This window comes from Ceratina calcarata, unplaced genomic scaffold, assembly GCF_001652005.2.
Source record: "Ceratina calcarata isolate Rehan_Ccalc_2016 unplaced genomic scaffold, ASM165200v1 scaffold44, whole genome shotgun sequence".
Taxonomy (NCBI): domain Eukaryota; kingdom Metazoa; phylum Arthropoda; class Insecta; order Hymenoptera; family Apidae; genus Ceratina; species Ceratina calcarata.
The window spans coordinates 395,017-420,156 of record NW_017167821.1 but is presented as its reverse complement, the minus strand read 5'-3'; the positions used below and the strand labels follow the sequence as shown (position 1 = coordinate 420,156).

General features: G+C 45.2%; 1 protein-coding gene and 1 long non-coding RNA gene across 3 annotated transcripts in view; one reads left to right on the top strand and one right to left on the bottom strand.

The window, feature by feature from the left end:
* LOC113464614 (uncharacterized) overlaps positions 1–25,140 on the bottom strand; it is a 104,247-nt gene that overhangs the window by 22,240 nt on the left and 56,867 nt on the right. The window lies entirely within an intron of this gene.
* The window catches only part of LOC108627136 (uncharacterized), a 192,452-nt gene that overhangs the window by 117,500 nt on the left and 49,812 nt on the right, over positions 1–25,140 (top strand). For both annotated transcript variants that reach the window (XM_018028217.2, XM_026815359.1), the window contains exon 4: positions 23,944–24,082. In XM_018028217.2, coding sequence (XP_017883706.1) covers positions 23,944–24,082 — 139 coding nt within the window. The remainder of the gene's footprint in view (positions 1–23,943; positions 24,083–25,140) is intronic.

The window sequence follows — 25,140 nt, the reverse complement described above, 5'->3', positions numbered from 1 at the left end:
TAACAAAATTCAACATGCTAGCATTGTTTAAGTATATGTATAGCCTATACATCCTTAAACGAGAAGTTTGCCACGCAGCTTTTTAATTAATGACATAATAAAATCATCAATTTTCAATAAATAGTGTCACTTTTCAACCATTCTTCAAAACTGCATTAACACAGTTAGGATACAGCGAGCTCATTTTGTCAATTTAGGTGCATATTTGAAGCCGCGTTAAAATTAAAGCTTCTCGTGGTTCGGTTCTACTTTCAAAGATATTATTAAACCTTTTGCCGGGAAGACAATAAGCCTGAAACCATTTCGCGCACGAAACTCGATTCTTATCGTCGAGTTGCCTCGTAAACTATTGAACGTCCACGGAAACGGTTCGAAATACATGTCAAGTATTTTTATTTATGGAACAAAAGCAGAAAGGATATGAAATAGCCGCTAAAAATCTCTAGTTTACATTCATATTCAGCATGGATGCATGTTCTCAACGTAGAACTCTGAATCCAGTAGTATAACAGTTAATTCGACGCGGCGGAAGGCACAATTAGGATTCCCCAGAGATGTTCGATTCGGGCAATCGTTTTCTCATTCAATTTCAAGACCTTATGGCTACAAACGATTACAGCGATTATGATGTCCATAAGCACAATCAACGTTTGCTTCGTTTTAACGCTATTTTCCTGATAGTGGTCCCTTTAGCTAAATCAAGTAAATCATATTATCAGTGCCAAATTAGAAATCTATTCGAACAATATTTTTAATCAACGAAATTTAATATCAGTTAAGTTTTATTTACTGAAACATTTTTGTGCCGGATTTCTAAAGAATACAATTTTGTGGAAACGGTGCAACGTATTTAAGAGGGAGAAGAAATGATAACACGGATAACGTGCAGCTAAAAATTGATAAAACGCCTGGTCTCTCATCGCGATAACGTTTGAGCTCATTAAGGGTACAAAAATACGGTTGTTAATGACTTTATCAGAGGCTGCGGAAAAGGGGGATGGATGGAAGAAGGGCAACCGCTAAGACGCCACATCGAGAGATTTAATCGCCGCGTATTTAGCCGTTTCTCTCTGGCTCCTCGAAAGAGGCAAGATTAATGGACGCCCAGAGGAGAAGCGAGAGGCGAGAAACTGTAACGCGAATTTACATCGCGCTGCTGCGTTCTTTAAGAAAATTGCTACCCCCTAATTCCCGTCGGCTCCGTTTACGCAATATTTCGTGCCCGCTGAAACCGATCCGTTTCTCTATCTTAAACTCGAAACACACCGTGCCACAATTACTTTATTATACATTAATCGTTTAGGCATGGAAGTTACAATTAAGCATAGAAGGCGAATAACGAATTTTCAACCTCTAACCCAGACGCGACAATTTCAAACTGGTTTTATCATGACCTTATTAAATTTGAATAAGCAGAGCGACCTATCACGACATTTTTTACATCGTTCTGAATAAAAAGCGAGAATACTCGGGTTCTAATTAATTATGTATCCGCGACGTTAATGACGTTGCAGCGAAATTCATTTGCAAGTTCCGGTCCGGAAAAAATATTTTCAAGGGAGACGATGAAAACCGAAACGTTGTAGCCAATTTCGAGGCAGTGAGAACGTAGCGAGATTAACCAGACCGGGAAAAGGACCCGCGCTGCTGAGTGAAGGGGGACGATAATTCGCGGCGGCTGATTCGCGATTACGCGAGGCAATAACGTTTTTCTGAGAACTTGCGACGGGATTTTCAGGCTGAACCTCGGAATGGCCAATAATTGCAATCCCGTTTTTTGCTCAGCCACTCCCCCCCCTCTCTCTCTCTTTCTCTCTTTCCTTTTTCCCTGAGTACACGTCCTCTTCTGCTCGGCAATATTCGCGATTTCCGCGCAATATTCGCGACATCGAGCTTCATTGGCGCGACGTTCCACAATTAATTACGAGCCGGCCTGTCGCGTTTTGTTCCGCGAGTTTTCCCGGCTCGGAAAACGGAGATTAATCGAATAGAGATCCGAAGAGTGCCGCGCAAATATTTGCTTTTTAATTTGCCCGGCGATTTCGCGGCGGCGGCGACGGCGGCGCGACGAACGTGCAAATTTTCCGAGGACATGCCGCCGGAGTCGACAGTTTTTATTTTCCCGTTCCGAGGTCAATGAAATTCTTGTTTCTCTTTAGAAAAATGTTCTTATCGCATTAATTACACGTACCTCTTTGAAAACTGGGACAAGCCGGAACGTACTCGGCGCTTGCATACGTAAACCCGAGGAAGCAGCGAAGGAAACCAACTCAAGCGGGGAACGTTCTTCAGTACAAACACTCGTCACGGCTTCTTCTCGCTAATTGCAAGGCTAAAATCTTGCGCCTGCGTTGCCCTCGCCTTAATTTTACTCGAGTCTAACGTTCCTCGAAATTGCTACAAATCTTCTCGCCTTCCATCTGACGCGATAGATCGGCGGAAATTCGGTCGGCTATTTTTGGGTCTGCTCGATAGTACTCGAAACTCAGGACGGAGACCGATGCCCCGCAATTAATTATACGAGTAAGTGCCGATCGATCCGGCAATATTCGATCTCACGAATGTTGCTCCCGGTCTTTCGAGATTCGCGAGTGCTTAAGTACACATCGGAATCGAAAGCGGTTTAAAGCGGAACGACCCCGCAAATTTCCTCTCCGGGAAGCAAAATCGATCTCAGTTTTCAACTCGTATCCACGCCTGCAAATTATTCACTGATATTTTATATAAAAAAATGTCCACCGTACTCAACGTTACGTTCGTAAAATAATGTTACAAAAATAAATATGTGCGATCCTTTGAGCTATTGTTGTTCAGGCAGTATTGTAGTCTTGAGAAAGAGTAATGGAGGACCATAAATTGTAGTGAAAAACATTTCATTACGGGATAAGTAAACAAGCAACGTGTTCCGTACTCGTACCGTAAATTTTATTGACAAGTGGTTCCGAAACTCTGAAATACCGTTTCAAACTATCTTATAATTCAAGATTAGACTCGCCGCAGATTTATCGCTGTTAAGAGGAGCCGAATCATTCCATCTCGATGTTCAGAGATCGAGAAGATCAATCTAGATTTGGTTGCTCGATTTATAAATATAATAGTTTGGACCAGCTGGGCCGAACGCGGAACGTGTGCCTGAGAATTTAAGGACGGAGGGTGAAACGGCTGGGCGGAATTTCTAGCGGTGAAATATCGCGCTCCTTCGCGCGCTTTAAATCGAATAATAAATAATAAACGCGCGTAGGCCGCGGCGCGGCGCGCGTAGAAACGCGGCAAGTGGGCCCACGCGGTCATTATTCTCTGCCGTGCATTCCTCGTGACACGAATTTACACATTTTGCACACTGTATCCACTTTTCTCCGGTCCCGTGTCACGGGAATATAAACCATCGCAGTAAATTCACGGACGAGTGCGGCGGACACGCGAGCCGACGTGCGTGAACCGTGTTAACCGACCGTCTACCACCCATTACGGTCGTCTATTCAAGAAAAATGTTTCACGCGCGCTGAGAAATTAATGTCCAAGGAACCCGCCATCGATGATACATAGTTCATGCATCAAAGTTTACTTCGTATTTTTCACAGTCTATCAGGATGATGTACGTCGAATCATGAAACGACAATTACTCTGATCATCTTAAAAGGACAGCATAAACTCTAATAACGACGTCGTACTCATACATTTTTCTGGTGACATTTTATCACCTCTACTTCTCCGATGTTTAATATTCAAAGTATACGGTGGAGGAATCAATGCGAGCGTGAAAAGCGAGAAGAGAAAAAGCGGCGCGGAAAAGGTGAAAGGCAGTTCGAATTGGTTTTTATCTTTCTAAAGCAGCGCGGCCGGTTGGTAAAAAAGCTAGACGGAGGGAAACGAAAAGACGGTTGGTTCCCAGGGGAACGAGTCAACCATCATTCCGTCGCGGATTCGGCTTCGCTTTTTGCTATCCGCTTTGTGCCTACCGACGGTCAGCCTCGACGATGATCGATATCGCGTGTAACGTCACGTTTCAATCGGTCGAGTTGCGAAAAGGTCGGACACGTCTCGTGAAATATTCTGTACACGGCCACCCACCCTCGGGAATAGCTCCGCTTTTGTATTTAGACATGTGAATGAGTCGGTAGCACAAAGAACATTATGTTCCCTGAATTCGAAATAATCAGAAGAATTCGTGCGGCCAGTATTATTTTCGAAGTGTCTGGCGATGAGATTCTGTCGGATCTTATTTTGTGTGAAGTGTTCGCGATAGTTCGGGTCGGATAGCATGTTGCTTTAGGAAAGTTTCAACAAGATTCCTATATTTACGAACAACAGAGAGTTTCGCTCTAAGTCCTCTCAAGAATGTTTTGAATGGTCGTTCGTAAATAGCAGCGAATTTTTCTTCACGGTTTAACGAGTGGTTCCGGCATTTAATTTCCCTGAGAATTTATTTGGCAGCCGAACGGGACAGACAGATTCGGGAGTTCGAACGAGGAAGCGAAAAATCGCGTCGACGTTTTGGCCACGGTTCCCAAATTGAATGAACCACTTAAATTAATAAGCTCCGGTCCGGATCTCCGGCGAGGAGGGAAGCTGGCCAATTACCAGAATGTTCGTCTTTGCGAAGTCGAACGAGGAAGAAGTTAATATTCTCTTTGGTCAGGGCATCGCCAAAGAATAATCCTCGATTGCCAGCGGCGGCTATAATTTAATTATCATTTCACATCGAAAGATTGCTTTTGCGAAACGCGTGTTACGTCGAGTGCAATTACCACCAATCACGATCGTGATTAATTCCTACGCATTTTAATAATTTTCCACCCCCATTACTCTCTACATCGACGCAGCAATTAACGCCGAGAATCAACTCGTTATTGATTCCACGTTAACCTTTCCCCCCTTTTCGCGTTCTGTCTTCAGGAAACCCTGCTCGCGTCTATACACGACGATAATCTAGCAAATTAGAAAATATTTTCTTTAGATATCGATGGATATCTAAGAAAAGTTGTGAACATCATACGGAACGGTTGCAGAGTCGTTAGCGGAAGAGTCGGCATTTTCCCGTGTGGAATATCCGGAAACGAGGAGCGTCGACCGTGCGAACGCCGTGGGCGACTTCGCAATTAATCGCGACGCATTATTCATGCGTCGCTCGGGTGTTATGGGTGTTTTGCCGCTGCCGCGGGAAACGGAGAAATGTGAAAAAGTAGCGCAATTACCGATACGCGGTCGGCTATTATCAGCGAGCAGAGACGCATTAAATGAGACGAGAATATTAATCGACGCGGATTAGACTCGACTCTTCCCTCTAAAGAAAAACTCTGACCAGTCGAGAGTAATTTCCAAAGGAATTCATTTCCAAAAATGTGTTTGACCGCGCTTTAATAATTACGTGACGACCATTCGTTTTTTGGGTACAATGTCCTGAATGTTTAAAATTTTGTGAGATCATCCGGTTTCCATCGAAACAGTCAACTTTGAGAATTATTCGAGGCGTCCGAATCGGTAAATGAAGCTTTCGGTTAATCTCCAGAGGAAAGTGTCTATGCAAATGAGTCACAGTATGACCGTTTCCTCAGAGTTTCCCGGAACGGCGCCTTTATTAATAACGCACGAATAAATTTTCCTCACGAAGCGTTCGCCAATTTCGATACCGAAGACGTGATCCACCTGTTTCGAAACAAACTTCGGCGCTGGTCGAACGCGCCGCAGGACTCTGCAACGAGTACTGAATTTTGAACCGATCAAGCTTGTCGCCCTGTCTGCCTGTTCGCTTGACAGTTGCCAGGGAACTTCGTGTTCAATTTTTCAGCCCGCCCTTTGCGAGCTCTCCATTCGCCTGCCCGTAATCCAGATAGAATAGAAAATGCATTTGCGGAAATGTTAAGAGTTTCAAGAGCCTTTTAATTAAAGCGAATCGCAAAAAGAATTTTGAATGGGTATCTTTTTGGTAAGGGCAACGTGAACAGGTTGAAAATTGCAGCCACAGAGCGATCACCGCGGCGGCAGTGAGCCTAAAGGAGTCGAATGCATCCGCGTGTTCGCATAAATGACAAAGTTTATTCGCGACGGATGCGTGGCGGTCGGCGTACAGTGATTCATATCCATTTGGGCGACGAGACACGGGGTCGCGTTTCGAAAACGAACCGGTCCATTTTCAGACCGGGGCGCGCGCACACACACGCATGCACGCGCTTGTGCGCGCCCCGACCACAGAAATGACGAAACACGAATTCGCTCTTGGAGCGCACGAATAACCGGGAAAGTGAGTGCGGTTTCCCGGCTGCGGGGATTAATACCGGAAGGAGACTAGATCCTATCCGAATTCGAATAGCAAAGAGGACAATTTCCTTGTTCTGGCTTTGCTAAGGATCGCTCTCGGAAATGTGATGTTATTTCATCTGTTTATTGAAACAGGAAGAACTAAATATGCATTTATGAAACTACTGGAACAACGATTAAGATCGTAATGTTAAACCGCAGTAATTTGTGGTTACGCAACAGGCCATTCTCAGATGCGCGTTTTTCGTACCACCATCGGATAGCGTGGATATTTATCTGGCCACTCAAAGGCTTCGGTAGACTTTGAAGCGCCAATACCAGCATCGCTCTGGGCGGATAGTTGCCCGTCTAAGCACCAAACGCAGTTTAACTTGCTTGATCAAACAGAACTGTCTGCCTCGTGTACAGTCATTGGCATTTGTTTCTCCTAACAATGGGGTACGAGTTAGAAAAGCGTGAAGTTTATCTTTTTATAGGAAAGTTATAGAAGGCGACAGTGTATTTTATGGTATGAAGTCGTATCAGTTTTCATCCGTCGACACACCAATTTTGGCTGAGCCTTAAGAAAACACTCGCAACGCGGCCTGCCAGCTGGCAATCGCGAGTAATCGATACCTGTTGCAAAATAATGGATTTATTCCTGTTCCATGAATTCATTCTTGTCACCTTCTAAGCCATAAAATTGTGCTTGGCGACGCAATTTTCGATCGGCATCCGATGATTAAAGCGGTGCAAATGTTCGAGCCGGAACGCTGGGTAGCCGCAATATTTATGAACAATACTAGCTGCATATTCGCTCGTATTTTGAAAATGAAGCCGTCTACCATTCTTCCGACACACGATCGCGAGAACAAAACGCGAAACTCGCCTCGGGCGCGTACGTACAGTACCGAAAGTGGCTGCAATTTCGAACAACCATCCCGCACCGATCCCAAAGGGTGCGAGAGTCGGGGGTCAGAGTACCGTTCTCCCTCCCTGCCTCTGGTCAGAGATCAGTTCCAGTAGTTTACGAGTTTCTCCTCCCAAAGGGACGAGCGAGGAAAAGGGTTGAACGTGAAACAACGGAATGCGAACATCGGGAAAAGGTCGATTAACGAGGCAGAAATTGAAGGACAGACGCACGCGTTACAGAATATATTCTACTTTTTTTCCCGTTGTTACTGCTATAACTTTCTCCCCTGCTCGTCGGATAAACGAAATGCTCGATGCCGTATAATGCGAGAGCTCTACCGTAAAGACTTGTTCATTATTTATGAGCCTAGTTTACGAAGTTTCAACGAGAGATTTCCGAGGGTGGAAAGTGAACGAGCCACGGGTCAATGTCGGGCCGCGATACATCAGAAACTGTGCTGCTCGCAGTCGTTCACTCGTATCACTTGAAAACGCTGAAAAGTTCTGTCCATCGATTTCTCAACCAGCCAGGCATGAATTACTCTTTCTATCGAAGTAACAGATCTTACAACAGGCTCCTGTTTCACCTTTATCGAGTCAACAGCGCTGTTCAACCGAATTGAACGGTGACACCTGTTCTCACGACCCCTCGTATCGCGAAGCAGCCTTCTCGACTCGAGTCGTTCTAGCCGCGTTTCTCTTTCAGTTTCTTTTTCGTTCGCGTCTCTACTCTTTTTTAAGCACGAGTCGTCGCTGCTCTTTTATGCATTCAAAGGGGGGAGAGACAAGTATTACGAACTCTCGCCTAAATGCTCGCCCAATGCTATTAATTACCCTTTCGAGCCGGCTTGGCCCCGATGGCGCGCCGTTTGAGTGGATGCTTCGGGTCTCCTACCGAATTTAAATGCCATTTGGACGCGCTTTTCGCGCCGTTTTCAATGTGCCCCCTCGACGAGAAGCATGCCGGTTCGAGCACCTTCTTCCGTCTCGCTGTATACTTCGAGCGAGGTCTTTACAAAAAAGTAGAAGGCGAAGTAGCCTTCGAGTGCGACATTTAACCCACTCACATTTTCATTTCCCTTCAAACCACAATTGCTGTACTACACACGGTTCTTAGTCAAATATAATACACGGTAATAAATATACGAAGCGTGCAAAGGTTCAATGTCCAAAACGCTACTGTACTAAGATATATGAAAGAACAAATTATACCCGCGTATTTATTTTCAAACGTTCTTATCCAATATTTAATATGAGACATCCGTACAAGAATCGATGTTAAAGTGGTTGCAGGATATTTAAAACGTTTAGATTTTGTTGCGTAGTCGAAAATATCGAGAGTCGAACGGGTAGCCGGTAAAAATGAATTTGGTCACGCCGGCGTCGCGACGCGCCGCGCCGCGCCGCGTCGGCTCAAATGACCTCAATAAACGGGTTATCGTTTCGCGTGATTTTGCAAATATTTGCCCATCGATCACGCGGTGAACGCGATTTCCGCGCGTCAATTAACATCCGCGGCGGGCCGTTTCGTAGTTCGCGTCGAAAACCAGGGAACCTCATTTTCTAAATGGAACTATTTCACGAGTTCTCCGAGTTGAAACTGTCGGGACGGGATAAAGCGAGATGAGAGATAGAGCTGCACAAAAAGGAGACCGCGACTTCGGTGGCGAAGGGTCGAGAAATGAATAGGAGGTATTCGGGCGCGACCAAAAATTTTAGAAGCTGAGTGCATGTACGTGTGGTTATACGCCATAGTACGTGGATTACGTAGAAGGAAAATGTTTCCGGAAAAACATTTCTCTCCTTTTTTTGTAAACGAAATGTCCAATTATTATGTCTTGCAAATAAAGCCTAATGATTTTTCAATCGCTTTTTGGAGCAACAATCGCACCTTTTAAAAGAAAGCCGTGTTCCAGGACAAATAGAAAGAGCGAGTTTTACAAAAAATCATAATCGCTGGAAATTTTTTGCGGTTGCAGACTTAGGATGGGACGATGGGTCGAGGAGCGCGGGTGGGATGGGTAGCGTCGCGACGCCGCGTCGGGATAACGGGCCGCGGAGTCGTGCAAATATTTGCGGAACCCCGGTGAATCGCGTTTGCCGAAAGTTCGTTAGAGCCGACAGAAGGTGGATTTTCGAAGCGTAATTGCGAGAACAATAACGCGGGCCAGGCCCGTCCACGAAATGAGCACGACCTCGTTGTTTCTACAGCTTCCAGCGATGGACCGTGTCGCGGATCACGATGGTACGCGCGTTCGTTCAACATTTTTTCCACCGCGCGCGTGCGATTTCTCTACCGTATGTTTTTTTCAACCCTTAAACGCATTGCGAGAGGCGGTGAAATATTTTCGACTCGCGCAAACAGATTTTTATATGCGTTGAAATATTTCTAAAATGCTCGTTTTCACTTGAAAGATACATTTGTCGAACGCGAGAATCGCTTTACAGATATTACGAGCAGTTTTCAAATGCCGGCACATAACTGGTAAAGGGACTAAAAAAATTTGATAGAAAATTTCCACCTTGTGTACGTCGAGGCTCGAGCGTATCGAATTTCAATTTCGCAGCGTATCAGAGCGTCGCGCCATTCCTAAGCGTCTATCCTCGAAGATTCAATATCAATCCATCGGACTCCTATCTGTCCATCCGTGGATCGATCCACGCTCGTTACCTTGAACGCTTATTCCGCGAACTAATCAAGAGCCGGGAAGGTCGACGCTCGATCGAGGGTGCATCTCCGTACCAAATTGCTCGGTAAATATCTTGCCGTGTCTCGCATGCAGATGACCCCGTTCCCGTCGGGCTTCGCCGGTACGACTTCGGATTTTCCAGACAAAAACTCTCCTCGTCGTTCTTTACCCTCTCGATCACTGAGCAAACGCCACCGGTTTCCCATACGGAATTTGAAACGCTTGCGTGAATCCACGTTTTTTATCTCGTTGCCAAGTTGTGCATTTCTGACTTTCAATAAACCCGATTCTACGTGCAGTCCACTTATGCATTTAAATAGAATATAATAATTGTGAATTCACATAGACGCAACGTTTTACATAGCACGCTCCTATTCATATTCTGTCCTTAACACTAGAAAGACTGAAACTTAGTATATACCTATATTGCCCAAAAGCAGTCAAAATGACTGCATTGTGAAAGAATAATGTGTAAAGAAATTTGTCTAAAATTAATTTTTTTAATATTATTTATATTATTTACAGTCGTATAACAAGTTATTAGTAAATGTTAACAATAAAAAGAAATTTACTTCACTTTGGAAAAAAAATAATTAATGCATTATTATTTGTACATTTGTCCAAAAGCAGTCAAAATGACTTCCTTGGGCAATCTAGTGTTAATTTAATTTTTAGTTCTTACTTCGTTTCGTACACTCTACACGGTTAATTATGGAGCATCGTTTTGATTATAATCGATTTTGTTTGCGTTCGACAACGCCACGATGTTTTCCGTGAGCGCGAGTGGTTTTTAACGCAATCAACGGAGTCTTTGATGCCACGTATCATCATAGAATTCCATTATCTCTCGCCTCGACGCTTTTCACTTAAGACGCTGTACCACAAGCGCGCGATTCACTTTGGTCCTTCAGTAATGAAATCTTCAAACGTTTTCATAAAGTTTACCGTCGTGTATAAGGATCCAAATTCATTGACAAAGATAAACTGAATTATATACTTTCAGTTAAGAGTAGGTTCATGAAGCGTTTTTCATCGATGGTTCTATAATACGTATCATAGTAACTCGAGTTTCTATCAGTCTCCTTAACGGCGAGTCGAAGGAGGGTTACGAACAATCGCAATGGATAGAACAAGAGTCCATTCACCTGTTGTCGCTGTCTCCACTTGTCGACAAGATGACTAGCCGCCGGTATACAAATTGGCCGAGCGACGTCGTACCTTATTAGCCGCGACGATCCACGAGGTCCATTATTTCCGGCGAAACAATGCGCACGCCATCATTCACATCCGCCGTATCTCGTAATCGATACATCGTCGACGGACAAAAGTCGTCGCCAACGGAGAAGCTCCGGGGCCCTCGTCGACGAGTAGTCCGACGGTGGAGAACGCGGTGGATGAGGAAAAAAAGAGTGGATGGGAATGCGAGCGTGTGGACCGAGGAGGGTCGCCGATGGGCGAGCCCTGTTGGGACTTAATTAGTCAAAGCCCTTGCCGGCTTACTTGCAAGTACCTCATTAGGGCCGATGTCGTGTCTCGTAATTGGAAAGCGCGTCGCGACTAATTACGCGAGGATGACGCCCACGGTGAAATAAAGATTCGCTTCTGAAACCAGTTCCGCGACGCCTTCCTACAGAATTTAGGAGCGACGACGTTCCCTCAACAATCTTTCGCTTCTCTGGCCCACTGTTTATGTCGCTGTCCTAACTCGTCTAATTACGTTTCCTTGCTGGGGATTCCTGGGTAATTCGACGTTCGCCGAGGAACAAGTCGATCCGTCTTGGCAACTCTTTCGAGAACTTTTAATAAATCGCAATTAATTGCGTTAAACCTTCTCAACTAGATGCGCCAGTTTTTCTCCCTATAAATCGTAGAACTCGCGGAGCTTACCCGCGGCCCGAACTTGCAATGGCATTTCTAATACACAGAAATCCAACTTCTCCCTTAGCGAACTCTGACGAACAACATTTCGTTCCTTCTCGACGCGATCCGCATAGCGCGGGCCACAAATTTGTTCCATAACAAAGTTACGTGGCCCGGAAGCCGGAAGTCGAACAACCGACGCCTTCGTTTCCCTCGCGCGTTTAATACGATCAGCCCGCGACTCCGTCTAATTTACACACCCCGGGTACCGAGACGCGTGATAAATCTCAGACGAGTAACCCACTTTCTGAGTAATATTCCTGCGAAATCGATAAGGTCCCATCGCTACCGAATATCCGTTTTGACACATCTCATTTCTTGTTAAATGCGAAAATCTTTAGATCTCATCGTTTCATGAAAGCATCTTGCAAAAAATACGAACCATCGACTGATTTGTTAATACAATAATAAATTGATAAATCTACATAATATTACTACTTCAAAATAGCAGAGATGCGAGTAGCGTTTTTCGAATCTAAAGACGGACGAGCGTTGGCACCTCGAGGGCGGTAATTTGTCAAGCAGGCGTCATCCTAAAACCCCTATTCCGGTCGTTATTGACCTTCGTCGACGTGGACGGTCGTCGCCATGGCAGACTTTAAGCCCGGTTTCACGAGCCCGTAAAATTGCCTATCGACGGTCTTTAATTATTCCCAAACGGTTGCGTCTACGTGCATTTCACAAGCTTGAAATTTCGTTCGCCCTTCGCAAAAATCCATCGACCCGTGCGATTTTCCGCGGGTAAAGGTCAACGCAGATGGACGCACACCCCTAATTTTGTAACGCGACGTATTCAGGGATTGCTCGTTGCGTCTCGCTATTAATAACCTTTGCCAGGTCTCAGCTTTATCCTCACGGTTACGCGAGTCAGAGTACGTACTCGAACGTTTCTATGTTCCGTGAAAATAATTTTCGCAACGGAGATGGAAATCGCGAGAGTTTACCATAAATAAAGTCGGTAGAGCGATAGCGTTTTCTAACGTCGCAATCTACGCGGGTATTGCTCATAGAATTTAAGGGACCGCGAAATTGCGCGACTCGCGAAACTTACGTAAGGACACCGTAACTCATAAACGTTACGGCGATATTTCAGCCGACGAATCCGACGCGACGGGCCGAGCCCGGGAATAAAACTAAGCAGACGAGGATTCTTTATTTCGCGAGACGTTTAAGCTTCTCGTAAACGAGCGCCGAGATAACGAGGACTGGTGTTTCGTCTTAAAGCTTCCCTCTCGTTTTCTAAACTGTTTACAGGGCGTCGTTTAATGCCTAGCGTACACACAAGATGAATCAATAATTAAGAGAAACTATTTAATATTGTCGTTGTCGATATCGCATCAGTCATTGATTTCATTGATGATTTTAAACACAGCACGCTTTGATAAAATCAATAAATGAGGTATGTAGTCCTTACCGAGTTATTTTGCGTAAACTATGAAATTTGTAATCTTGAAATCGATTTTCGAAAAGTTCTTAGACATTATACAGAGGTACAAATTCCTACAGCCACTTGTGTATTCCTTGAATTTTCGATGATCGACATTGATTAAGGATGACCACCAACTAGTTAATTCGAAGTTAATTGTTCTCGTAACTGGAGAAATCCGTGAAGGCCCTCGAACTCGAGGAACATTCTTCGAGTCCTTGGAGGAATTCGGATATATCCTTCGGTCGAAGGGGCCCGGCCGAAGGGCAATATAATCCGTCGGAGGGCTCGCACCGGTATTTTATTACAAACTAGTCGATGCCGGGGATAAACGCGGGCGTAGGCCGACGGAAACAAGCGGGAGGACGAGCTTTTTGGGATTCGGACAAAGGGAGGCCTGTCCGTTCTCCTCTCGCAACCCTTGTATTGTTTCGTTAACGGTAATCCGAAGCTTTCACTGTCCTGTCGGTATTTCGGATGAAAGGATTTCGCGAAAGACGTTTCCAATGATGTATTCTGATAGGACGAGAGATAAAGCCGCGCGTGTTTAGTAATACGTTCGATTGAATGGACGTAACTTCTGATATACCGGACCAGTAATAGCTAGCGTTTTTCATTTATTTTCCTCGAAAAGAATTTGATAAGATGTAAGCTCGAAATTTAAAATAGAGATAGCGGGGGCCGCGTGGAACGTCGATCCACCAAGTGAATTATTGTCAGTGGAGAAGAATAGCGCCTCGGATCCCTGACACTTTGACAGTCGGTTGGGCGACGTAGGGACTCAGGATACGTTGGCTGCCGGAATAAGTGGAGGGAAGGGCGGAAAACCGCGACCGAGCCTCGTCCTCTCCTATCCTTCGCCCTCGTTCTCGGCCGTCATTGACAGCTGTCAGCCGTCAGCGCTTGGAAAGTTTTACGAGAGGACGAAAGTTGATATTGCTGCGCTTGCAGCTTTGCCCCATTCGTTCGACCCGGGACCCGGACCTACGCGCTTCCCTGCCGATTTTTTTCTCGTTCCTTTTCTGCAAACTCTTCCGCGCTGCTCATTCCTTTTATTAACCCATTGTTTCGTCTTCCGTTTCTCTTTCGGTCATACATATTTGATCCCGAATTTCTCTCTGCGGCTTTTTGCCTGGTCTTTTTTCAATTTCCAAAGAATTCTAGATTCTCCCGTTCACCCTCGCTTCGTTCCCCTCGATTCAACGCTCCCCTAATTCTGCACGCGTTCCCACACTTCTTATTCGAATACCCGTTTCTAACTTTACCAATTTTCTAATCGTCCGCCCTTTTCCTTTTTCTCAATCTATTTTACCCTCCATCCCCCGTTTTCGTTGATATATAATATATTCTCTCGATCTTTATTTAATTAAAAATAAACTTCATTGATGAGCTGAATCTGACCAGCGAAAACGTTATCGCTTTTGCTATTGGCCGATAATTGAACCCGACGATTTCCATATCACTTTCAATTTTCCCCCGTAGAATCAGCATCGACCCGGTTTAGTTTTGATTTCACTTTCACGAATCCTAAACCAGTCTTCGATTTACAGTCTGCATCTTTGTACTGCATCCTGTGAATCGATAAAATCGACGATTCGATTTCCTCGCGAAGATTGGAAAAGCGAAGGGGGTGGACAGGGACGGGTTAGGGTGTGGAAAAAAATCGAAAACGTTCCCAGCCGTTCGTTTGGCAGGGGCGTTCGCTCTCGATGACGACGTCACGGATTGAAATGGCGCGTAAAATGGCCACTGCTCCCAAGGGCGAAATATTCCAAGTTTCCAATTTTATTCATTCCCCACGCTATTCGTTTCTCTCCCTTTGCCTCTATTTCGCGTTCTCTTTTTTCCGCACTGAAACGTGGCCGTGGGAAGGAAAGCGAAACCGTGTTGGCACCCCCGAAAACATTTGTTATTCAGGGGAACAGGTTCTCTGCCGAGTTAGCGGGGGAGTAAAATCGGTCGGAATGGGAAAATAATATCGATGAAGTGGCCACTCTATCCCCGTAAAAGCCTCCCAGCTCCTGTAGCCGAATGAGTCACGGTTTCGCGAATTCTTTGTCAGTTTATATTTCGTAATAATGGGAAATACCGTTCGATCGTTAAAATGATCGTTGAGAAATACATGCCTGCGTACACCGGTCGAAAGGAGGACGGAGGTAAAGCACTTGTTGAAAAACAAAGCTGTCCCTCTTGATTCGCGCGAGGTACAGGTCCGTGAATTCTCGTTAGCAAAGTTCGGCATAATCCCTGGCCAGACGGGCGATTCTCGCGAGCCTACGGTTCAATTTGCGAATTCGAGTGGCCGTCGAGGCATTAACGGAAACAAGTTTCGCGATTTACTCTCTGGGCAAAGGGCACGAAAGGGTCGACGAAGAGTCGTGCTTGAACAAACGGGGCAGGGAGTGCGAGTAAGTGGTCGCGAGGGAGGAGCGGGGAGGAGGGCGAGGTCCTTTATTGACCCTCGAAACGAGTTTAAACCGAGGGTGAAGCGGCCTGATTGCCGGCACCGATTGTATTTGGTGCGGCATAATGAAAATTCTTCTTGCGTCATCTGCCCCCGAGGATAGTTCAACGAAATCCTCCCCCAACCCCGCGTCGCGGTCCGCTAGTTAATCGCAATCACTGGTCCCGTTCAACTTTTATCGGGACGGGCTAACCGCGTCGTTTAATCGTTGCTAAACCTTCTGACCGCGACTTGGCCAAAGAAATTAATTAACCGTGTCCCAGATTTTATTCCTTTGTGTCACGGGGAATCCGCAATTTGCTTCTCGCGGTTCAAACGTTTCCTAAGGATCGTCACGACGAATAATTAACTTCGTAAGACAATGGACGACGGCGTGCGAATGGGCTCGAAAGTACATCGAGAGTTTGATCGGACGAACGTAAAGGCGGTGAAAACTCGTCGGTTCAAAGTTGATCTACGGCACGAACTCTCCCTGCTTTCACTGGCTAAAAAGCGTAAGTAGCGTTTCGGGCGGAGAATCGGTGTAACACAATTGGAAGCGCGTACGGGCTAAGCCAACATCATTAATTCCTCAAAATCAACCGGGGAATCCATCCGGCGCGGTGCAGCGCTCTCTCCTATGTCAACAAATTGCAAATTTAACTATTTTAAGCCAGACGAGACGACGCGACGCAATCGTGAGAAATCCGTTCAACTCTGACAAAACATATTTACACGGTTCCGGTTAAATCTATGCAATTAACACCGCGTTCCCCTTCCCGTTCAAGTTCCACGACAATACCGGAACCCTAACAAAATATCCCTGCCATCGAGCGTTCATTGTAGCCGGAATTGGGAATACTCTGCCAAACGCGCCCAGATAATTGTATTGTCTCAAGACAATGTTCCACGTTACGAATTTGAATGTATAAAACTGCTATTAGAAAGAATAAATCTGGAGATATCGTTTCGTATGCGATGGTGCGTGATCATCGCAAAGGGAATAAATGCAACGAGGACGGCTGGCAGTTCATTCGTTATTCATTCGTCGAAATCACTCGCGGAATCAGCGTATAAAACTCGCGACACAGGGAAAAGACACTGCACAATTCATAGAGTTCTAGAGCGGTTCCGTAACGAGAACGCGGAAGCGGCGTGGAAAACGGCCGGAGGGAGAAAATTGCGTTTCCGGGTCCTCGCGGCCGGAAAACGGGAGTCGGGGAAAAGTCAAGCACCGTTCTCTGGGTTTCTTTTCTCCCTGCGAAGATAGGACGCGTTTCGAGAGGCCAACTTCGACCGCGATGATGCGCGGGTGTGATCCTTCATAAATTCGGACGTAAAATTTGTTAGAAATTGTTTCACGCGTCGGAAGGTCAGAACGGAACGCGGGATTGAGTCTTTCGAGATTCATTGATACAGAATACGAATAAAGAATAAATTGTAGTTCTCTACCTTCATTGTTCTCGATTTATTATTGTCCCGCTTGCACTTTTTCATACCTATCTGTGCGTAATTCGTGTTCGAATTATTTTTTACCTATCTGACTTCATGCATCTGGAGGTCTAATATATGTAGAGGGGAAAGGTTTTGTGTTCGCTGACGCAAACAGGTGTGCAACGCACAGTGTCGAACGGGGAAAGAAAAGATGCTTCCCACAGCATTATCCAGATCACAGCCACGAGGCTAATATTGTATTCATGGAGTGGCTGCTTTCGAGGCACATTGAATAAATAAACGAATAAGCCAACACGCGAGATTCGTATCTTTCAATTCATGATAAACCAAATCATATCGGTCGCTTGTTTAAAAAAGATTCGTTTATAATTTTCACGAAGAAGGAATGATATTTCGTTTTACTCATTCTCGAAAGTCCATTTCGATCGGACGAAATGAACGGCGGAACGCGTGTTTGTACAGAGCGTAAGAAAGAATCGTGGAGCGAAAGAGAAAGGGGAAAGGTGGCGAGGAGGGGTGACCAACGGGTGGAGGTTGACAACTTCGAGAGCTCTTTCAATTTATCTCATCCTCTGAAGCGTCCTCTTCCACCCCCTTTTGCAGCCGTGCATTTCTATTCTTCCTATCATCCTCTCTGTCTTTGCACATCCGCTTCTTCGCGGTCTTACGACGATATTTATTGAAGCGCTGTCACGTCGCCGAAGGCTAGCCGTCGAAAAATCTCATATCTGATCCAAAAATCCGTGCCCACTGTTTTAATCTAATAAAATAATAGAACAGTTTCAAAAATTATATTCAAAGACGATCATTCCATTAGCACCGATCGCCTGTTAGATTTCAATTCGATAACCGATAATGATTATTCATATTCGAATTGGAACATGTATGAAATATATAAGACCAGTTCATCTTGAAATCTATTGTCTAATATGCCGTTACTCTAATACCTTGTTATTTATGGAAAGCACGGCGTATTAAGCTACGTCCGCCTGGCATCGCGAGGATGCAAGGGAAATGGAAACGCGAACAATCGGGCTGAGTACTCGAACGCGGTCGAATTTGCATCACTGAGGCCCGGTTGTCTTTCATATTTCTCTGGGACATCTCGTTACTCCTCCTCCTCCCCCGTCTTTGTGCGAAGAGAAATTAAGCGGTCGATGATCGGTATCCCAGGAACGGAATTTAATCTCCATCGAGCCTGGAGAAAGTGGGAATGGCGCATACCGGCTGTCACAAGCTCCTTTAAAATGAGTTAGCCGAGACAAAATCCGCGCCTCGTCGGAAAATTGAGGAGGAAAAATATTTGAATTCTAACCAGTCCTTCGTTCTTGACATTAAACAAGGGAATAAAAATCGGCACCCCTCGTGTTCTTCACAATTGATATTTTAAAGTGAACGAAGAACGTGCGATGTCAATTATCGAAACGACGATCGAAGGTAATCGTCGCGGACCTTGGAACGTGTAATTAGACAGCCGCGGTTATTACATGCCTCTCCACCCCGCGAAATAATCGCAGTAACAGTAACAATAATTATGATAATGATAACAATAATAATAACGGTAACAGAATTACGAAACGTCCAATTTAGCCGGGAAAAGGTTGACCACCGTTGCGCGTACCGTATTAATAATTACGTGGCTGTAATAATATTCCCTTAATAACCGGGGCAATAATAATTAGCTTCGCGTTCGCGCGAAAACACAAAATCGTCATTCGGTTTTCTCCATCTGCTTCTATTCGATTTTTTTAACGCTCTATTTTTAACCATTAGAGAGATGTTTCTTATTACATTATCTTTTGCATAGAAATCGTTTCATCCGATACTGTAGTGCTTCTCGAGTATGCTTCAAACTCGGATGGTTCCATAGATCCGTCCTCGGTTTAACGAATCATTCTTTTTTCTATGGATTCAATTTATTTTTCCATCAAAGTTTTTCACGACGGGACGATACTTGTTCACCGTGTTCGAGACATCGCGTTTCATTTTTCGGAAGAATTGTTTGGAGGGTGTTTTCCATTCAGTTGTCAATCCGATATTGTTTCGTTTGCACGGGGAAACATTGATTTCATTTGACCTACATATGCTTTAAAAAGGAACCCGGATAAAAGTGTCAGACCTTTTGTCTCGCTCGAGTTTCATTTCAAATTTGTCGACATTTTGTCGGGAAAAACGGCGTGGCACCTCTTGTGACGTCGAACGCTCAAGCCTCAGACGGGTTGAAGTATGTTCTTTTAAAACATCAAGAATACACTCCAAGCAGTTTCGTCCCTTCGCTGATAATATTATGATTCAGAAGTTAGTTTTATCAAAAAACGCGATACGTTTTCTCGGAGGCACGTTTACGCGTGAAAATTTACGCAAGACGAAATTCTTTTCGCGAACCAGTTGGTAGCGAATGGGTCTCATGGGGCCACGGTTCACGCTTCTCCTTCAGATAAATGACATATATTAGGCCCTGGCGCAGTTTATAGCCAAAGTTTCGGCCGGTCCATATCAACACACGGCTGCCAGTTCCCGCTGGGACGCGATCCAGGCTACTTAATCTCACCCGAGCTCATCCCCGCATTGGCGAATATTTCATTCGGTCGCGTTTAAATCTCCAGCTGCCCGCTTTCTCCGATTTCCCTGTAAATTAAGCCACTCGATGCGTCACGACAATCACGAGCTTCCTAAAAGCTTTGAATATTTAATGAGTAAAATTTTGTAGAAATTAAATATTGAAATTAAAATCGGCATCGATATTCAAAGGCCGGAGCTTTTCAGAAAAAAACATGACGTCTGCGTAGTTTCAGCGCGATAAATTGTTTTCAATACTGAGTCGAGTGTTATCAAGGCTTTCCATGGTTCGAGCAATTATCAGCGGCAACATTGTTAATACCGTAAGTTCGAGATCACAATGGAAGCTCGTCGCGTCCCGTGGGGCTGATTCAACCTGAAAGAGAGGGAGGCGACTGCGCCGATCTGAATAGAGCAGATCGAATCGGCAGATAGTATACAATTTCTCGGATGAAGTCCTGTTCGTGAAGAGTATGACGATTCCCCGGATTCGAATCGAACTAATGGCGCGTGCTTAAAATCGCGATCGCGTTTGATACCGCGATAATCACCGTTCCTTGACCACTATCCTTCAACGGTATAATCGGGCGACGAATATTTGATTCACCAATAAATTATTTCCGAGGCTTGGAATCATCATTGTTCATCAATTCCGTTTTGAGCAAAAAAATAAATACGAGGAGCGGTAAACGAGATTGCTGGGCGATTTTCATGGCCGGGGAAAATGGTGCGGAGTTTGGTCAAGGATTGATCGGGACGCGGGAAAAGAGAAACGAGCGGGCACCTGCCACGGAAGATCGCGTGCCGTCGTCTTAATCAAGAAATTTCGGGTTCGGCCACGTGACCCTCGGCGTTACGAGAGCGTAGCAGGGTGGGTATTTTGTCGTGGGCCATTTCTGGGGTAAATTACAGCCACGCAGGAGTCGTTACGGCTGCTTGAATACCGGTGAAATGGATTGTGCCGGGGATAAAGAATGAAAAATTGTCGGCCACCGTTATATCGCGTGTATTGTTCGACGAGTTTCTGAAAAAAAAAAACCAGAAGAACAAAATAGACGGAAAAATTTCATGTTTTATCGTTCGTTAGCGCCACCGTGTAATTAAAGTCTGTTATTGTTAATTCGTTTCCGTTCCTCATATACTCGGTACATAAATTGTTAGGAATCAGCGAGAGGGAAGCCTGAGTCGGTTGTTTAAGCTGTAATTTATTTCTATTTATACTGTAATAAATGCGAAGTCGATGAAGCAGTTTGTGAAAAAAGGTAGAAACAACAATCTCTCTCAAGGGAAAAATACAAATTGTACCTCTCAGAAGCTGCGCTACCGACAGACGTTTGATTTACGAGAAACTTTAAACGAAATTGACATTCGCTTTGCGAACCTCTTCGCCGTTGCGTTGAGCAAATTTGCCCCGGTTTATTTTCACAAGAAAGGAACGCCGTCTACGGTTTCGACGAACTCTCCCGGTTGTTAATTTTAATCGGTGCAACAAACCATCGCCGGGAACGTTAAGTCCCTGGCGAAACGTTCGCGCAATTTTTCTAATCATTCCACGTTATTATTCTTGTCGCTATTACCCTTATTATCATTGTCCAATTGGAGAACGGTCGGCCCGTTTTCCGGAGAGACGTACAGCCACCAGGGGATCGTTACTCGCGCCCGGGAATGGGTCGAGGGAAACCGGATACGCGCACCGGTAAGGAGGTCGCGGGAAAGTAATGACTCGTCCGTGAGAATAAACTCCGCGTAATTTTCCACACGGCAAATCCTCCACTCGTGCTCGTTCCGTTAACGAAAAATAACGCCATGGGATTTTCACGAATCGACACTCCGTACGTTGTTCGTCCAACATACGAAACGAAGTAAATTAACAAGTATTTACCATTTCACGTTACGATCCTTGAAAGGAGTTGATAAAAAAAGAGTTGGCGGAAAAGAAGCGAGTTTCGAGGGCGACTGAAATCGATATCGGGTGGTCCCTGGAGCCGAACCGTCCCCCTCCGCGCCTCACCGACGCCAGCGGCCACCCCGCGGGCATTTATTTATTTCCATGCGGTTCGTGTGCCGCGCGTTTCCCCCTCCGCGGCTCGGTTTTCGGGGGTTGAAGCGGATAGGCGAGGACGAAGTGAGGCGAGTCTCGCGATTCACGGCGGGCTCGTAAAATCCGCGAGAGAGACTCGAAATCCGTAATCACAGTTCGCACCAGCCATCTCACCCCCGAGGGCAGAAGGGGGCTGCGGAATGGAACGAGAGAGGAAAAAATGGTCGAGTGTTTCGTGGTGACTCCCTCGAATCCTACCCCCTCCCCCTCCCCCCGCACACTCGCTCATCCTCCTGTCGCGGAATCGAATCTCCTACTCGATTGCTTTCTCTCCCTACCCTCTCACCCTCCGCTCTTCTTTTCCTGTTTCTCTTGCGCTCACCGATGCTGTTAACGATAAGACCCTTTGGATCGCGCATGAACATCACCACTCTCCTCGTTTCTTTCTTCCACTTCTAACGGTTTTAATTCGCGAGCGGCCGTAACCAAGGTGTCAGAATTATGGCTGAGTTATACTACTGGCACGGGCCTAGGAACGCTAGCACTTTAATTTCCCTTTTCCCTGTTCAATTTTCCCTCGAAACACTTAATCTATAGTACAAGTACAGATCTGCATGCAGTTAGTTCAGCACTAGTGGTTAACGTACTATAGAGTAAATAAAGTAGTGAGCCCTGCCATGGGAATCGAATTTAATTTTTCACATGCGAACGAGGGCGAGAGGAAATTGTTTTCCCTTCGCGAAAGGAAACACGATTCGACACTCAGTAGTCGTACGTATATAAAGAAGGTCTGCGAGTGTATAGATTCTTTGTGCGGCGGTTGGAAAAACTTTTCAAAATGACAGGCGTCAATATCAGCGTCCCCCTCGCGATAAGTAACGGTTCCCTGGAACTCTTAAAACGCTTCCTCCGCGCTTTATTATTCTACCGTTAGCCCTCCGGCCGAGAAGTGTCTCCACCCCTTCGAGCCAGAGTAAATTTCTTTTATTTCGCATTAAAACCGAGGAAACGACGATGAAGTCGCGCGGGACGAAAGGTAAAAATGTCGTCAAAGACGATATCCAACTCGATTATTTTCTCTTCGAAGTGGTCCGTCTCTCGATCGAAGAAACGACGATTGCCACAATTAGGTGAATCAACACCTCCGTCAGGAACGACAATAACAGCTTTTATTTACAGAGCTTTTACTTAAAGACGCGACTCGAAAACGTCCACCGATCCCTCGTTGGAATAATATTTTCCCTCCCTCCACCGTCCCTCGCGGGACGAAATCTAATTAACCCCTCATTAAGGACCGCGCCACGAATATCTTCCTTTTTCTTGTTCTGTTTATTCTTTTCCTCCCGGTAATTGTGTATACCGTGGTCCGAGGAAGGGTTGACTGATTTATTTAAAAGCTCGCCTCTCACGCGAACCGGTTCTGCATCAAGCTCCCAATTCCGAAGAATTGTATCTCCTCTTGTAATGAAAAATCTGACAAACCAGAAATTCCTTTCGTTTTGGACGCGCAGGGTTCGCAGGTGGTTTGGCGATGCGCAGCGCAACGAGAGAAAGGAAACGATGCACAAGGGACATCGCCGGGTTTCGATTATCGTCGATAACTCGGCTGGATGTATCCCTTCCGTGGTACGGCTGTAGTTCCCGGAAATTCGCTTCGCCCCCGGGATTATCCCGTCCGGGGAATTCCCATCTCGACGCCATGGTTATGCGCGCTCTTCACCCTCCGGTTCAACCCTTACCTTCCCCCCTCCGCACGGTTTCTGCCCTTTGTCTTCGATCGTACCACGATTTGTTCCGAATTACTTCGCCGACGATATTACATACGTTGCCGTCCTCCTTTGCTACATAACGCGACTTCCTCGAGATTGCGACGGGAAAAATACGCTGGACCCACTCTGCCGCTCGAAAGTATCTGGTCCTGTCATTTATCGACACACGATCCGAATCATTATTGTTCAACTTCGTTGCATATATTATAACATATTAAAGATAAAATCTATAGTAATAATTTTAAATATCATTTATACATTTTGTTATTGATACTTACTAGACACTTTTATATTTAGACAGAATCTTTAGTACTCATTGTACATATGGAAAGAAATTATGCGATCTAATACTTGTCCCGCGATGGAAGCGACCATGTACATTCGAGAGGACAGTTTCTTTAAAATAGAACCGTCGTATAAATTTGAACGACGGTATCTCGAAACTCGTATCATAACAGTCGTGGATGATGAACGTTGGATGCCTGTTTTAGAATGCACGTTTCCACCGAAATGGGAAGGCACCTGGTTTCAGAGCGGAGTCAGACAGCCGATCGTGATCTCCAGAAACGAGCTGTCAAGCAAGGGCAGGTGCCTGCACAACGAAGGCGACAAGTTCCTTCTAGTGGACCAGTAAGTACAATATACATCCATAATAAATTACACTAGAAGGTGTCTGCAGTAGTTAGAATTTCGCTGGGTCACATTTATATCCTCCGATTATTCGCGACTTTCATTGGAAACAGTATAAACTTTTAACTCTGACTTTTATTTCACGTCCGGGTGAATGGTCGTACGGGCTTGTGTTAGATAGGTTAACGCTTTCCCCGATAAATCGCGTAAAAAGAACTCGGCGAGCTAATCGTCTCGCGAATCTCGTCGAAAATCACGAAACGGAAAAGTTTCGAGCTTGAAAGGGAAGTTTCGCGCCGACTCGTTAGAAAAGAGGCGACATCGGGATTCGAGGGCATTACGCTCGCTATAGCGAGCAACTTTCGCCCTGGGGGAGGGGGATTAAGAGCGGTCCGTTTCCAAAGGAAGGGGTTGGAAGTCGCGCTTGTTCCTACTCGAAGGTGGGGAGATTGTTTCGCCGCGTAATGCTCGTGTCGCACGAGCTGGACGAACTTTGCGTTCAGATTTTTATCCGACGTCCGATCGATACCGAAACCGGAAGTAGACGTTCACGACACGTAGACTTCTGAATTTTCAGATTATAATTCATTCGGTTTTTCGATATCGTTTAAGGATGTATTGGCTATACAGTCAATCCCAAAAGATTATGTACCTTAGAAAAACGCATTCCCTATAATTAAAAAGAAATCAGACGGCGGAAGAACAATGCTAGTACCCCTTGGAAAAATCTCGGAAAAGTATAAAATTTCTTTTGTCAAAATATCGAAAAATACTTCAAATAAAAGTTTTTTTTCATCTAACTTCGATATTTAACGAGTTAACTATGATTAATTGACATTTTATTGATGTTGACAAAATCCGACCATCCCAGCATCGAAACGGCGAACTTTTGGAAAAAAATTTCGTTTTTCCTCAATAACTCCTAAACCGTTGGAGATACGGGAAAATTGCATACGACCTTTCTTGTAGAGAACGACGAGATCTACAATTTCTGTCTAAAAGTTTTTCGCTAGCATTAATAGTTTACGAGTTATTAGCGAAAAACGAAAAAACAGTTT